The 17,830-nt window shown below is 45.1% G+C and overlaps 1 protein-coding gene across 1 annotated transcript in view; it reads right to left on the reverse strand.

Annotated features, from left to right (window-relative positions):
* The window catches only part of LOC133349252 (arf-GAP with SH3 domain, ANK repeat and PH domain-containing protein 1-like), a 90,425-nt gene extending 81,183 nt beyond the window's left edge, over window positions 1-9,242 (reverse strand). Inside the window, 1 exon segment of the mRNA XM_061562595.1 lies at window positions 8,931-9,242. Within this exon segment, the coding sequence (XP_061418579.1) occupies window positions 8,931-9,053 (123 nt within the window). The 5' untranslated portion in view covers window positions 9,054-9,242.
* Window positions 9,243-17,830: the final 8,588 nt, after the last annotated feature.

The following is a 17,830-nucleotide window of genomic DNA, read 5'->3' on the forward strand; positions in this document are numbered from 1 at the left end:
AGGGGGGTGAAAACAAACTCTTCCCTCAACCTTTCCGCCCGTCCCTCCAAGTTTTCACATCTTCTTAACGAAATTTAAATAGATTCGTTCCATAATGTCAGCATTGGAAATAGGCAGAGGGAACCTACACTTGCGCTGTGGTGGGTCGCAGGAAGTGGCCTTTGGAAAAGACTACATTCAACAATATTCGTACAGAACCAAAATGAAATGCAATAATTTTTTAGATTCTGCGGAAATGCCTGCTAAGGCTCAAATAGCATTAAAAAATGTACCCAGAAAGAAATTGGCTTAAAACTCCTTAGCAGAAGCCCTCCTAAAACACAAGTGAACACTCAGTGGGGATTTCCTGGGTTAACATTTCAAATTATAGCAGAGTAAATAAAACCAAATGAAATTAAACACTTTTGCTGAAAGCAGCTAAGGAATGCACGCAACCACCATCAGCAACATCGACATCGTAGACCTTAATTTACCGACTTGGGACTCACCAAACCAGCCCAAACAAGCCCACTTCACCCCGAATACGAGCAAACCAATTTAAACTTATGAACGTTGAAGAGTGCATACATGAGGGCCGTATTAGACAGAACACTAGTGTTTTTCTTTAGATCCGTTTCGCAGCAGGATGAACATCGTGCCACCCAGGCTATGTGCTAAAGTCACTTTGCGGTGGGAAACACCGCTGTGCTGTATTTGAACAAACTCACCATGGTGAAAGGAGAAATACGCAAACATATTGGAGCGTGTGAATATGTATAAACGGAGGCAGACTGGACAAGGATGAAATGGGCTGCTTCTGGAGCGTACCAATCCGCGGTGAATGTGACAAGAGATGCAACGCAATTGATTCGGCGCTTGTGTAAAGAATGGATGGACCAAATGCTTCCGCCTGTGGAATGCGTGACCAGCTGAATGTGGGGCTTGGGTGTAAGCTTTTGGAGACTGGCCGTCGCAGCAAATCCTCCTTTGCTTTTCAGCTTGGTGTGAGTGCTTTAATGCACGGTGCATATTAACGTCCTGAAGCAGTGCTTTACATTTTAAAAGAGCTAACATTTCTACAAATATTGTCATGACACCAATGGCCAATCAAAAAAGCACAGCGTGACACCATAAAGAAACTGTTTACAGTGCACAATTCAAAAGAAACTGTGGATGTTATCCTGTTTTGGAGCTCTCTCACACTATCCGCGGGTAATTTTTTTTATCGCAGTTGGTAATGTGCTGGTGGTTAGCAGAGTGAAATGTTAACGGCTGCACTCATCATCCCGCTGCGCAACGGAATGTGTGCCACGGCGAGTAAACCAGCCAGGAAGAAGCACTTGCAGTGTGTGTGTGTGTGTGCCGCACGGCGCTATCTTAACAGCAGATGCACAGCGCGATATTGCAAGCGCCGATGCTTAATGGCACTCGAAATGCCTCCACTACGAGCCTTTGTTGTTATGCGATTCCTGCCCTACTTGTCAGAGATTATAACGGTGCAGTAGCTTAATCACGCACAGCAGCAGCAGCAGCAACCCTGAGGTCCGATGCGTCCTCTGTAAAGTGGTATTCGCACAAAATAATTAAATCGTGGTTCTCCTTTAGGGACACGACGGAACATGTCAATGAGCCATCGGTAAATGTTTGATGATACCTCGATGATATAGACTCAACGCACAGCTTAACCTTGTGCAAGATTTCCAACGACAGACACCCTGCTGATCAATGATCACACCTGTCGGGAGAGGGTTATTATGTAATAGTCTATTGTGTGGCCAGTAACCTGAGTGCAGCAACAATACGCCGCCTTTCCAGAACCGCGATAATGAAACACCACTCTTCACATACCGTCATGTTTTTTGAGAACAGCCTGTCCGCACCCACACTACTCGCTGTCCATGGCGATGGCAGAGCATTAGGTTCGGATATGAGAAATATGTCCGGATCGTTGCATTCCTATGTCAGTCATTCAAAATATGTGCCACGAAATACCTAAAGCCCTCTGCTAAGTTAAAAGACTTATTGTCTGGTATGAAAAATATTAAGCGATACACACGCTTACATTATCTAAAGTCAGAAGCACCAATTGAAAAAAAAACCAAGCAGACAAACAAATATAAATGGCAAGAGCATGGCGTTTTTGCCCTTCAAAGGCTATTCGATAACAATTAGACACTTGTGCAAATAAGACATTTCAATTTGCCTTACATAAAGATCACCCTGAATGCACCGGTCATATCTCGAGGTGAAGCCAGGTCAACCCTGATGAGTACTTGGATCAGAGACTCACCACCCCAATCTTCGGATAACTCCACAATCATTTCTGAGTGAACTAGAAGATCAGTGTTTTGAAGGTCCTCCATGGACTGGACTACCAGAGGTCGCAACCGGGTACCCGATACCCGTACCCTACCTGATACCCGGCTACCCGTACCCGGCTGGGTACGTTACGGGTACCCGTTTGCGACCCTGGTGCGGCCGGGTACGGGTAGGCCGTGAGTCACTGGTGAGTCACCGTTTGTCACTCATTTCCCAACGTCGTCTCTTCTCACAATTCAAGTTCCTAGAATCAACCCACCCGCGCCTGCAACATGGCTTCATCCCAGAGGTCGCAATCAGGTACCCGATACCCGTACCCTACCCTACCCGTACCCGGCCGGGTACGGGTAAAGTACGGGTACCCATTTGCGACCCTGGTGCGGCCGGGTACGGGTAAGGAATCAAAACCCGTTTGCGACCTCTGCCGTCTACCCCCTAGCCCTTTTGTCTTGCTCTACTCTCATTCACATGCTCTCCTCTCTAGCGCCAAGAACCATTGGGAAAGACCCCAAGGCAATCTCTCCTGAGCGAGAGGTCAGACCTACATGGTACCATGCAGTGCGGAATTCACACCAGTGACACAAAACTAGCATTGTCACTGAACAGCGACCAAAAGCTTACTCTGGGGACACTTCGTCCCAAACTTCTGTTATTACAGGAAAGGCACTGTCATTGGGGGACGTCAAACAGGGAAAACACACCCAAGATGATGGAGATGGAGAACTATGGAGATGGAACAATTTACTCGACTCGTGTGAAGGAGACAAATGGATTGTTGCATGGTGAGGCAAAGGGTGATGCTTAAGGAGACCCTAATCATGGTTGCTACTGCTGGTGGTAAAGGCAACACTGTCCACCATTCTGTTAAAAATCAGCTTCCACCAACACATTAATTCGTTCCTGTGATATTACGTTTCAGAATGGCAAACAGCTTCAGGGCCAAAGAGCTGGTGATGGGCCATCCGTCTGTTGTAATAAGCACTATTTTATAGGAGCACACCCCACATTACATTATGACAACACCATTATTGCTCACTGCTAAGTAAAACATGAAAACCAACACACCCCAATCTGACACCCCACCCATGGCTACGTAATACAAGATGACACGAGCACATGCTTCAACGCTGCCATGTTGAAAACACCATGGTGTGTGTGTGTGCATGGTCAAGTGGTAAACACATCTTCTTGGTTCTTTCGGTAAAGTCACGTAGAAGGGAAATAATAAAATAATATAAATAAAACATAATAAAATACAATTCTCACGACATTTCGGCCACAACGCAAGCAGCCGTCCTCAGGTGAAGAACGGGGCTGTCGGAAAGACAGCGTCTGAATGAACACCACCAAGCTTGGTGGTGTTCATTCGGACGCTGTCTTTCCGTGGCCGAAACGTCGTGAGAATTTGATTTTATTTAGTTTAATTTTTATTATTTTATTATTTCCCTTCTACGTGACTTTACCGAAAGAACCAAGAAGATGAATCCCTGCAGTCACGAAAGCTTGAAATCGAAAAATGGTACACACATTACAAAGTACTCATTTCAGACCCAGTTGACCTAGGGAAGGATCAGGACCAGTTCAAATGTCCACCAACGATGTTTGCAAATCGCCAAGAATTGAACTCAGTCTTGATTTGAAGCTTTTGGTTCTTTCGGTAAAGTCACGTAGGCAGAAAATAAAATAAATCACGACATTTCGGGCGCAACACTTCACCCAAGACCCCACAGTCCACACCACATATAAACAACACACGCTGCAGGGAGTAACATCATTTGCTCTTAGGGTTCAGAATCTACGATTTTTTTTCTTGAGAGAGCCAAGCCAAGGCACCCTCATAACACGCAAGCGGAAATAAATTGCAAATATTACCAACACACAGTATGGCATGTTTACCTTGTAACCCTAGGATGCAAGCATCCCTGGCATTCAAAAGACCTGGCCATGATGTCTTTGGTATACATGTTCTAGGCTCGTGTATGACCCTATTCAAGACATGTAACACATCATTGCATAAAGGGATGAATAAGCCATATTCTCTGCTTCCAGACCCGACCACTGGCACAGCAGAGAATTTCAGGGCTCCATCTATACCCTTTGGTTAACAGCGGTTGACTCTGCGACATGACAAGCACTTCGATTTGGTTACTTACGAGCCAAAACTCGTGTAGCTGCTGGCGAGAAATTCAGCGCACACCTACCAACATCCTGCGGCGATATTATTGGTAGAGATGTCCGAGGTAACAATTTCATTGGCGTAATGCTTTTACTGGAAGTCGCTGTAGCTGGTGAAGGCAAGGCATGTGTGTGTGCGTCCCGTTGAAGTCCAAGTTGTTTCATGGTTGTGCAACCACAAGCTAGAACACACACAGTTTCAAAGACTCTTTTCAAATGGAGACCTGATTGTGCACACAAGTATTCGTGCGCGGTTTAATGTATTTATCTAATAAACTAGCTGTACTACCCGGCTTCGCCCGGGACTTGGATTCACGACGCCCGGCCGCCTTTGTCTCCCCAGTGGCGATGTTCACACACCACAGCAGTTACTCGTTTGAGGCTGAGTCGACCTAGGGGGAGGCCCAGTACCGGATTCAAATAATCGTCACCAGTGGTGGCCGTGAGCGGGAATCGAACTCGGGTCGCCGGGTTCGTAGCGCGGCGCGCTACCCACTACACTACAATGCGTTACGCTTCCACGTGCGCGGGTCACGTGACAGATGTGACGTCACAGCTCACTTGCCGTGCAAAAAATAAATGCATTATTGAGCTCCCCCTCCCCCCAAAAAAAGTGTATTTTAATAATGTTTACATGGTGTACAGTCTGGAAAGTACCCATATGGCAAATTTAAAGTTTGTTGCATGTCGGGAAGTACGCTAAACATTTTGAACAGACACACATAATCCCAGCTTTGCTTTTCATATATATGGAGATAACATGAAAGCCATTCCCATTCCGTGTCGCCACATGGGCTGTTTAACCGTACTTCACCACGCTGGTCAATGAAGGGGGTACCCCCGGCAGGTTCAGATATCACTCGTCACTGATTTTAGTGGCAGCCGGAAACCGACGGTGGATCGGATATGTGACCTGCCGCACCTGGTATGTAGGAGGGTTCGATCCCGACCCTGACGGATGTATATTTGCAGCTTGCGTGTTCTCCTCGTGGTCGTGTGGATTTTTCTCTGGGTCCTCAGAGTTTTCCCCTCCACATTTAGAAACGTGCGTTTACAGTATTTCGTTGCGACAAATGTCCACATGAGCCACTTTGCTGAGCTGGGCATTAACCGGTAAAATAATAAAACATCGTTAGTTAGTTAGAACTCTCGATTTAAAGCTTTCGTGACTGCAGGGATTCATCTTCTTGGTTCTTTCGGTAAAGTCACGTAGAAGGGAAGTAATAAAATAATAAAAATAAAACATAATAAAATAAAATAATTCTCACGACGTTTCGGCTACAACGCAAGCAGCCGTCTTCAGGTGAGGACGGCTGCTTGCGTTGTAGCCGAAACGTCGTGAGAATTATTTTATTTTATTATGTTTTATTTTTATTATTTTATTACTTCCCTTCTACGTGACTATACCGAAAGAACCAAGAAGATTAGTTAGAACTCGTTAGTTAGAACTCTGGTGGCCAGGTTCATAGCGCAATGTGCTAACCACTACGCCACTGCTCCATACCTTTAATGCAGGTTTCTATATAGCTGCATGCGGGTTTGGGTTTTTGCGGTTTCGCGAAGATGCGGCTCACCTATTTCTACCCAAAATTTGTTGTGGTTTGAATTCACTCGTATGCGGGCGGCTATGCGGTCGGACGTGGGGCAACATTGTGCACTGTGTGTGTATTGTGTGTACTGTGTGTGTGTGTACTACTGTGTGTGTACTACTGTGTGTACCTGTGTGTGTACTACTGTGTGTATTGTGTGTGTACCTGTGTGTGTGCTGTGTGTGTATCGTGTGGTGTACCTGTGTGTGTGTTGTGTGTATCTGTGTGTGTATCTGTGTGTGTGTTGTGTGTGTATCTGTATGTGTATTGTGTGTGTACTACTGTGTGTGCATTTAATACCACGTAAAGCGAGGGAAACGTGTTATCACTCACATATCAACCAGGGTTTCTTATTTCCATGCTATACGTACCATGCTGTTTTGTCAGTATAATTAAACACACGTATTGTTATTACAAAAACTGAAGTTGTAATTCCACATTCACCGACACACGCTATATTTTACATGCTAAATTGCAAGTACGTATTCAGCGTCGCTATAATCATATGGTGTATAACCTGTTACGTTACGTGTCACCCGTACACTTAATATTGTTTCCAGTCGTATGCTTTGTACATAACTATTGGCGAAATTATGGTTAAGATCTCACATCTTGTGACACACACACACGTGATTATTTTATACAATGCCATCTTGTACATTTCTATTGCAGTACACCAATGTTAAAATCACAACTTATATAGAATTGTCACACGTACTCTCATGGTGCATGCTTTACCTATGTTGCAGTATTGTTATAATCAAACATTGTCTAGAACTGTGTTGTTACACACGTCACTCGAACACCGAGTGTTAGCATTGTTATAGATTCGGCTGCATTGTATAATACGTGTATAACACAATGGTTGTGTATAACCACGTTAAAACACAATGAGTATGTATAACCGCGTTACAACACGACGAGTATGTATAACGCAGTGATTGTATATAACACAACGATTATGTATAACAGTGATTGTGTATGACACAATGATTGTGTATGACACAATGATTGTGTATAACACGATGATTGTGTATAACAGAGTGATTGTGTATAACAGTGATTGTGTATATCAGAGTGATTGTGTATAACACGATGATTGTGTATAACAGAGTGATTGTGTATAACAGTGATTGTGTATATCAGAGTGATTGTGTATAACACGATGATTGTGTATAATAGAGTGATTGTGTATAACAGTGATTGTGTATAACAGAGTGATTGTGCATAACAGTGATTGTGTATAACACAATATTGTGTATAACACAGTGATTGTGTATAACAGAGTGATTGTGTATAACAGAGTGATTGTGTATAACAATGATTGTGTATAACACAATATTGTGTATAACACAGTGATTGTGTATAACAGAGTGATTATGTATAACAGTGATTGTGTATGACACAGTGATTGTGTATAACAGTGATTGTGTATAACACAATGTTATGTATAACACAGTGATTGCGTATAGCCGCACGTGTTAACAGCGTCACGCGTTGTTGACATCTCGCTACGGAGACCGCGCGCGGACAAACCCCGCACCACCAACATCACCCCTCAACACAGAGAGACTCAAACAATCACAACAGCAGAACAGCAACTTCTCCATTGATTTCACCGATACCCCCCCTCCTCCTTACACCACCGTCACCACCTCCACCACCACTCAACACAGAGAGACTCAAACAATCACAACCCTCAGAGCAGCAACTTCTCCATTGACTTCACCGATACCCCCCCATCCTCCTTACACCACCGTCACCAGCACCAACATCACCACTCAACACAGAGAGACTCAAACAATCACAACAGCAGAACAGCAACTTCTCCATTGATTTCACCGATACCCCCCCCTCCTCCTTACACCACCGTCACCACCTCCACCACCACTCAACACAGAGAGACTCAAACAATCACAACCCTCAGAGCAGCAACTTCTCCATTGACTTCACTGATACCCCCTACCCCATCCTCCTTACACCACCACCACCACCACCTTTTTCTACCGCGACCAAAGACGCGATCCCAAAAAAAATCACAGTTGTCGTAAGAGAACTCCACTGACACTAACTACCTCCAACCACCAACACCACCACCACCACCCAAACAGCGCGATCCCAACAATATCACAAACCCTCACGACAGACAACTTCTCCACAAAGACACAACCACCACAACCACCAATCACAACACCACCACAACGCAACCACAACACCACCACAACACCACAACCACAACACCACAACCACAACACCACACACACCACAACCACAACACCACTCACACTACAACCACCAACCACAATCACCACTCACACCACAACCACAACACCACCACAACCACCGCTCACCTCCTCCAGCATGCTCGCCACCACCACAACACCACCACTCACGACACCACCACCACTACAACACCACCACTACACAACCACCACCACAACCACGGCTCACCTCCTCCAGCGTGCTCACCACCACCACAACACCACAACACCACCACAACAATATCACCACAACAACACCACCACACCACAACCACCACCACACCACCACCACCGCCGCTCACCTCCTCCAGCGTGCTCACCACCACCACAACACCACCACAACAACACCACAACAACACCACCACGGCTCACCTCCTCCAGCGTGCTCACCACCACCATAACACACACCACAACCACCACAACAACACCACCACCACGGCAACACCACCACAACCACAACCACCACAACCACCACCACGGCTCACCTCCTCCAGCGTGCTCACCACCACCACCACCACACAACCACCACACCACAACACCACCACAACCCCACCACAACAACCCCACCACCACAACACCACCACCACACCACAACACCACGGCTCACCTCCTCCAACGTGCTCACGGTGTGTCTGCAGCTCGCGATGCGGCTGCCGAAGTCCGAGGCGGTGGGCGCGCTGTAATCATCCATCGCCTCCGCCACGAAGTCGCTCGCTCCTATCAGCGTCATTGTCGCCGTCTCTGAGCGGCTCTGCCGGTGGGGAGCCGAGTGGGGAGGGGGGCGCCAGGCGGCAACAGCTTCAGCGGCAACAGCAGCGGCAGCAGCGGCCGGCCCGGACCATGGCACCCCGCCCGCCACCGCCTGTCAAGTTGTGAGCCTCGCAGTGTCAAGCCGCGCGTGACGTCATACCCACGCAATGTGACGTCATACCCGCGCGGTTTGACGTCACGCCTCGCTTTGCGCGGGAAAGGAAGGGAGGGGGCGCGTCCCCGTCGTCGCCATGGTTACGCGGGGCAAGAGTTTCGACGTCAGCGCGCAGGGTGGGGTTGACGTCACCACGCAGCGGAAGGTGGGGGTGATGTCATCACGCAGGGGTGGAGACGTCACAACGCAGGAGGCGGGGTGACGTCGGCGCGCATAGTGGGCGACGTCGGCGCGCAGGGGGGGGAGGAGTCGACGTCATCACGCAAGGGTGGTGACGTCACAACGCAGGATAGGTGACGTCACCACGCTGGGTGGGTGACGTTACCACGCAGGGGGTGGAGTGACGTCGGCACGCAGGGTGAGTGACGTTATCACGCACGGTGGGTGACGTCAGCACGCATGGGTTGGCCGAGGCGGAAGTGGCGTTGCTTTCCCTGAGCAAGATGGCTGAGTGGACGTGAGCGATCTCTGCCCCGGTGTGCGTGTGAATTCGTTATCACGGCTCCTCTCTCTCCCTTAACACCTCAAACTACCGTCAATGTCGTCGCTGCAAAGGTCTCCTCTTTCTACTCTCCCCGTGTAAAGCACAATATGATGAGACGCCGTCGATTCTTTAAAGCTTCGCTTTGCAGTTGCCTTTTGCATAATGTAGTACTCCTGTACCTTAACATGCAGCATTACCGCTATGAGCGATCAACCTCCATTTGTTTAACGATTCATGTTTCAGGAGCTTGTTATTTGTGCTGCGATCGATCTGGAGGCAAATCTTCCCGAGACGAATTGCGCTGCAGGTAATTCAATGGTAGGGCTTTGATTTAGCGTTGATTTGTGTTGACCGCGGAAGTTGCGTTTAAGGAAGTATCCCCCAGTGTCACTTATCCATTAATCGTCAACGCACCTGCTATTTAAATCATCCCATTCTGTTACCGTTTCGTAAGCCATGGCGAACGTATTGAGTGCTAGCGCTCTATACATTACATTAATTAAGTGTTTTTTTATTTAGTTCTTAATGATCTTCTTGGTTATTTCAGTGAAGTCACATAGAAGGGAAATAATAAAATAATAAAAATAAAACAATTAAATAAAATACTTTTATATAATAAAAATAAAACATAACAAAAGACTTTTATATAATAAAAATAAAACAATAACAAAATACTTTTATATAATAAAATTAAACAAAAAATAATTTATTTTATTATGTTTTATTTTTATTATTTTATTAATTTTCTTTTATTATGTTTTCCTTTTTATTATTTCGCTTCTACGTGACTTTACCGAAAGAACCAAGAAGATGAATCCCTGCAGTCACGAAAGCTTTAAATCGAAATTTAGTTCTGAATGATTTATTGAATCTGCTCAATCAAAATGAACTTGAGTGAGATTGCTCGGAAAAAAACGATTGGTTGGGAATTCCCATGAAGTTTTTGTTGGGTTAGATCGCGTAAATATATAAATGTGTCGTTATACCCGCCACCACCCAACACAGCCAACTAGTAAGGGTTGTGTAAACAAGACGTGCCAGTTAGTTACTATTTCAGCACACCGGTTTGTTGGAGAATAAACCCACAACATTCGCTGGTGATTACCACCAGCTTCAACAGGCGATATCCAGAATTTATTAAATACAGCCTAACAGAGCCTGTCCCGTGCATAATCATCGGCCACTGTCTCTTCACTGTTCTTGTTTGTTGCGGTTGCACCCGACTCAAGAGCGTGAATGGCCACAGGGCTATACCTAATGAATTAAACTGAAATGAAACTGCTGGATGCTGTTGCTGTCCATCAAGTTGTAGTGCTGTTACCATCCCCAGACATCTCACACCTGCACATGAACTGACCCTCATCATTGATCATTACACCAGCTAACAATCATCGCCCCCTACTGGCAGATATCCCCGATTGCCAAGCGCTGAACCATAGGGACAGCTGCCACTGGGGGTGCGCTTTTGAATGTGTTGATTCCGCTTGTAAAGCGCTCCCAGACTTCACATGACATTTTACGTAAACAATTGTAGGTAATAAATCTGCTAACATCGATACATCCTGCCGTCATTACATCTGCAGTGGCTGTGGGAAGATGTTGCTGTTTGTAGAGCAGAAGAGTTATGAATAAATGAGTTTTAAGTATTTCTTCAGGGTCGAAGTGAAACCAAATACTGCAGGCATGAACGAGCACCCCCTGCTGACCTATAGCAATAAGTGCAGTTCACGAATGCCGTCATCACAGATAGGATGAGTCTTGCTAAAGCAAGGTGGGACACATACCAACACATTCCTGCGGAGGGAGCTGGTAGGAACGTTGGGTTGCTCGGTCAATGGCCAGGGTCAACGGCGGCGTGGTGTATTCCGCAAATATGCCCGAATGTGTGGGCGGGGCACAAGCCGGCGTGAGTAGGTTAAACGTTGAGTTTTATAAGGGCACCACGGGGTGACCAGCCCCTCCTCACCCAGCCCCACCCCTCCCACCCCCCATTCAGCCCCTACCCACCCTCCCCACCCAGCCCCTTCCCACCCAGCCCCACCCTCCCCACCCAGCCCCTTCCCACCCTCCCCACCCAACCCCTCCCCACCCTCCCCATCCAGCCCCTCCCTCCCCACCCAGCCCCACCCTCCCCACCCAGCCCCTTCCCACCCAGCCCCACCCTCCCCACCCAGCCCCTTCCCACCCTCCCCACCCAGCCCCTCCCCACCCTCCCCATCCAGCCCCTCCATCCCCACCCGGCCCCACCCTCCCCACCCAGCCCCTTCCCACCCTCCCCACCCAACCCCTCCCTCCCCACCCAGCCCCTCCTCACCCTCCCCTCTCCACCCAGCCCTACCCTCCCATTTTTGGATGCACGACGGACGGACACAATAATCGCCTGTGGGCTGGTGGAACCAGGAGGTTCCTACCAGTATAATGAGCAGTTGTCGTTTAGTTTGCTCAAAGACACGCTGTGCTTGATATGAACGCAACAATAGGAGCGTGGAACATTCTTTCACTTCGTCAACAGTGGTTGTTGGGTAAGGACAAACTAAGTTCTGTAATATAACAAGAGATGTTCCAGCTAAACAAATGTTTACAGAAAAACAAAACTGGTTGTATTTACTAAAGTATAGACGGGGTCTTCGTATATAGAAGGAGCACGGTGGATTGGGATGGTGATTAGGACTTGCATTTATGCAGCACTTAAATACAAAGAGTATCTCTCCAAGCGTGCTACACAATCATCCCAGATGAACAATATGACCAGGGAGAGAGAAAGGAATAGAGAGTAAGGGGCCGTCCATAAATGACGTCACGCGATTTTGAACGATTTTTTACCCCCCCCCCCTCGTCACGCGGCGTCACAAAAAGTCAGACCCCCCCTCAATTATGACGTCACAAAGCTCTGCCACCCCCCCCTCCAACAATGTAACATGCTTCAAATAGCTTTGAACTATTGTCATTGTAGTGTGTATTTAATGTGACGCTGAACTCTGATGTTTTAGGAGAAAACATTTATTACAAAGTCTATTTAATTAAGCAGACCTTGTCTATATTTATTTAAAGTTGCGCATTTTGATGTGACGTCACATTTTTCAAACCCCCCCGCCCCCTCGTCACACATCGTCACAAATGTCTGACCCCCCCCCCCCCTAGGTGCGTGACGTCATTTATGGACGGCCCCTAAATACAGACAAATGATAACCAGTAAAAGAACACAAAACGCACGTTTCCATGCAGGGATGCAGGCCATGACTCGATAAACATGGAAAGTTGGGCCAACGTTGTATATTTATAGGGTAATAGTGCACTCCGTTATAAGGCGGGCAACCTAAGTTTGATTCTCAGTCACGGCTAACGTCAGTGGCGAAATGATATCTGGAACCTTTCCTGGGTTCCCCGCCTTTCAACCCGTACTGAGCCGGTGTGCTGAGATAAGGCCACTTCCCGTGACGAACACTGGGGAAGCATTCAATGACAAAGGTGTGTACATTTCTAAGCCACAGTTATATAGGAATTTGGCCCATAATAAAGACGATGTAATGTATAGACAGCAGATTGCGTGTTGTAACTTGTAAGATAGGAGCAGATGGAAGACCTTGAGATTCGCAAGGGATAAGGCTGCTCAAGGCATTAATCACTTTGCCGGATTCATGGCGACATTCCGCTAGGGGGCACAGCAACACCTCCACTGAATTGCACGTTCAATGCCTGGGGATGGGGTTTTAACACTCATGTCAGCATCATCAAGATTCATTGCTACGACTGCAAATATTCACCAATGCTGTTCATAACCTACATAGTCTTCTTGGTTCTTTCGGTAAAGTCACGTAGAATGGAAATAATAAAATAATATATTATATTATTTTTTATTATGTTTTATTTTTATTATTTTATTATTTCCATTCTACGTGACTTTACCGAAAGAACCAAGAAAATGAATCCCTGCAGTCACGAAAGCTTTAAATCGAAATTTAACCTATATAGTATAATGTACGGTGTTTGTTCGACCAATCTATTTTCACATACTTTACAGATTTATTGCATTTACAATATCAAGACGTTGTCATGGCCAAAACCGTTGATACAACCACACATCCAATGCATTCTGCGTTCTCCTATATCTCACATCTGCTGCACAATAGACACGCGACCTTCAAGATTTGCCATCAGTATCCCACCAGCTGCTCTAAAGTGTTCCTCTTGATTGCTAGACTCGTGTAGACTATTCCAACATCTGTCTCGTTAAGACCGCTTTCCTCCATCCTGTACAGCGATCCTACCCAGCAGAATGTGTTTGCCAAATCATGTCTACAACACTTACCCTCCATGTTCTCTTCCGAACTTTCGCGTTGCTTATCATATCTTGCCATGAAATTCCAAGCATCCATCTCAGACACCAATGCTCAAATGCCAAAACTTAAATGTCAAACGCTTCGGAGTCCAGCTCCATGATCAATGTTATCTTATTTTAACTTAATTTGAAGTAAAACAGATATCTTTACAGTACTGTCGTGTTGTTTCCAAGTTTATTTGTACGCAATTAACATCCTGATCGTTTTCCACTTTTAAACTGTGTGCATTAACAATTACTGTTATTACCGTAAAATATCATCTTCATTCACACACAATAACTTAAATTTCTAGTTAAAGCTTTCGTGACTGCAGGGATTCATCTTCTTGATTCTTTCGGTAAGTCACGTAGAAGGGAAATAATACAAATAAAACATAATAAAATACAATTCTCACGACGTTTCGGCCACAACGCAAGCAGCCGTCCTCAGGTGAAGAACAGCGTCTTTTAACTTCACTTGAGGACGGCTGCTTGCGTTGTGGCCGAAACGTCGTGAGAATTGTATTTTATTATGTTTTATTTTTATTCTTTTATTATTTCCCTTCTACGTGACTTTACCGAAAGAACCAAGAACACGATAACTTCTAGCGCTTTTCATTTAGTGCCTTTGAAATGTACGCAACCATTTCGTGGTAAATATTTGTGATGAGATGAGACTTGGAAGATTGTGAAATCTCAATAAATCATAAATGTTTGTGGTAAGATGAGACTTGGAGGATTGTGAATCCATAATCATAAATGTTGGGTAAGATGAGACTTGGAGGATTGTGAAATCTCAATAAATCATAAATGTTTGTGGTGAGATGAGACTTGGAGGATTGTGAAATCTCAATAAATCATAAATGTTTGTGGTAAGATGAGACTTGGAGGATTGTGAAATCTCAATAAATCATAAATGTTTGTGGTAAGATGAGACTTGGAGGATTGTGAAATCTCAATAAATCATAAATGTTTGTGGTGAGATGAGACTTGGAGGATTGTGAAATCTCAATAAATCATAAATGTTTGTGGTAAGATGAGACTTGGAGGATTGTGAAATCTCAATAAATCATAAATGTTTGTGGTGAGATGATACTTGGAGATTGTGAATCTCCAATAAATCATAATGTTTGTGGTAAGATGAGACTTGGAGGATTGTGAAATCTCAATAAATCATAAATGTTTGTGGTAAGATGAGACTTGGAGTATGTTGAAATCTCAATAAATCATAAATGTTTGTGGTGAGATGAGACTTGGAGGATTGTGAAATCTCAATAAATCATAAATGTTTGTGGTAAGATGAGACTTGGAGGATTGTGAAATCTCAATAAATCATAAATGTTTGTGGTAAGATGAGACTTGGAGGATTGTGAAATCTCAATAAATCATAAATGTTTGTGGTGAGATGAGACTTGGAGGATTGTGAAATCTCAATAAATCATAAATGTTTGCTCTGATGACTCACATCCAAGCACAGCAACAGCCCAACATGACGTGTCCACATAGTTTGTGCTTGGGTTACACACGACACATTGAGCATTACGTCTGTAACGATTGAAACGTCCCCCTTGAGTTTAGATTAGATTGTCATGATTTGAGGGCGGGGGTTATGATTGTGTCTAAGAATAATATCTATTAAAACAATCGCGATGGATTTCAGCTCTGCTAGTGGCTTCACATGTCACGTTAAGTATTTGCATAAAACATACGAATAAAAAAAGTATAATTCTTAACACAATTCTATGCATGCATTGTAAGCAGACTCGAATTAACAGATATCTCATGTATTTCGAACTTCTTTTGCACCGCGCGTAGCTTGCCGTGCTCATACTCTTATTAAGTATTGTCCTGTACATTCATACATTGCACATATCAGTATTACGCGCATGCACACACTGAACACATTCAAAAAAAGACAATGGACCATGAGCCCAGGGCAAACATTCGACTGTTTTGGTACCACCCGATCTGGCAACACTTGAGTTCTACCAACAACATCATCATTACATTGCCAATTGAAGTGAAATGATGCAATTATTTCATTGAACAATAATTACATAATGCACTTGCATTAGTCATATACAGAAACTGGTTTCACAATATTTTGCCACTACCCATGGTAGCAAATAATGATCTGGCCCATGGACTTGTTTTTATTTTGCGCTGGTATGTTCGCCAGGGCACGTTCAGTTTAGTGTGCACCTATTGCAGGATAAAATAACACGTACGTGTGTGCGGTGGGTTGCCTCTGCCAGTCAATGTGTTTATTACGCCACAGGAGTACTGCACTAGACAGTCGTTCAGATAGGAAAACTCAAGACATTCGTTACTAGCACTGCCTTAAAAGAGAAATGTATGTCATCGGAAACTTGTCCGGCAATGCCTCTTCGTCATAGCACATTCAGACACTACACATTTTCAACAAACCGTGGTACCAGATTCTGCTCTGGCCATTGGACTAAGGCAGGAGTGGGGAAGGTCTGGGCCCGCGGGCCGTATGAGGCCCACGAAATCATTTGGTCTCTGGCCCTGCCAAGGCAACCGCAGGCGGGACTCGAAATTCAATCAATCTAGGAGCAAACCTGGAAAAGGAGTTGTGAGTAGCAGCAACATCATCAATACCAGCTAACATCATCACACGCCTCGCCAGAGAGAAGCAGTTCCAGCCATCGCATTAGGGGTGAGTTAATTCAATGTTTGACCAAATATAACAGGCTAATGTTTAAGTTGATGATTTAGTAAGGCCCGCGAATGATGTTATATATATATACAAATGGCCCTTGGTAGGTAAAAGGCTACCCACCCCTGGACTAAAGGATCCCTCATGTTACATTTAGTTTAGACCAGCGGTCGGGAACCTATGGCTCACGAGCCATATATGGCTCTTCCGGTGACGGCATATGGCTCCCAGACAATTTTGAGTTGAAAAAAAAATAAAATAAAAATAAAATCAGTTTGGAAGCTCGTAATATTGCTTAATAATACGGTGTCATTTTAAAATAAACAGAAATTAGTTTTGAAGATAAAATTTCTCGGGTCACGGGATCCCGTGACCAGAAGTCGCATTAAAAGTAAGACGTATTTAATTTATTATACGTAAAAAATACTATATGGCTGTCAATGAAATATATTTAGAAATATTTGGCTTTTATGGCTCTCCCAGTCAAAAAGGTTCCCGACCCCTGGTTTAGACTGAGTCAACTTGACCTGGTTCCGTTGTATCAATTTGCACTTGTGGCTGAGTTATGATCAGGAGTCAACTCCAGGCCACTGTGATAAAAGTGTGGGGCGCAAACCACATCACACAACAGAACAACCCACGACGTAATTCACACCTAAATGATGGTGACATCCTCACGTCGCCTGAGCTCTCATGCACTCATAAACACAGACCACTTTAACACTTCTCCTCCCACCCACATGCACACGACAAGCATACAAACACAACTCTCCCGTTTCATGCAGCCACTCCGGGTGTAAAATAACCGCTATGTTTTAATCTGCGTAGCGCGCTCTGTAATTACACGACACGTCAGGCTAATCTGTGCCTTTTCCCACCCAGTACGAATCGTCTGCGCGTGGGCAAATGTTGCGACATCGCCGAACCCCGCTGATGTCGGCTGACCGTGAAATTAGCACCGCAAACGCCAGTGCAATTCAAATTACGTGGGCTGTGGACGTTATCATAATGGTGGGTGACTCAACTGTTGAAACAACTTGGCTTCTTCCTCTCCGTTGAATATGATAAGTAAGCAAGTGGTTTAAGGATAGGGTTTCCCC

This window comes from Lethenteron reissneri, chromosome 29 (assembly GCF_015708825.2).
Source record: "Lethenteron reissneri isolate LAM-NWPU_2019-01 chromosome 29, ASM1570882v1, whole genome shotgun sequence".
NCBI lineage: Eukaryota > Metazoa > Chordata > Hyperoartia > Petromyzontiformes > Petromyzontidae > Lethenteron > Lethenteron reissneri.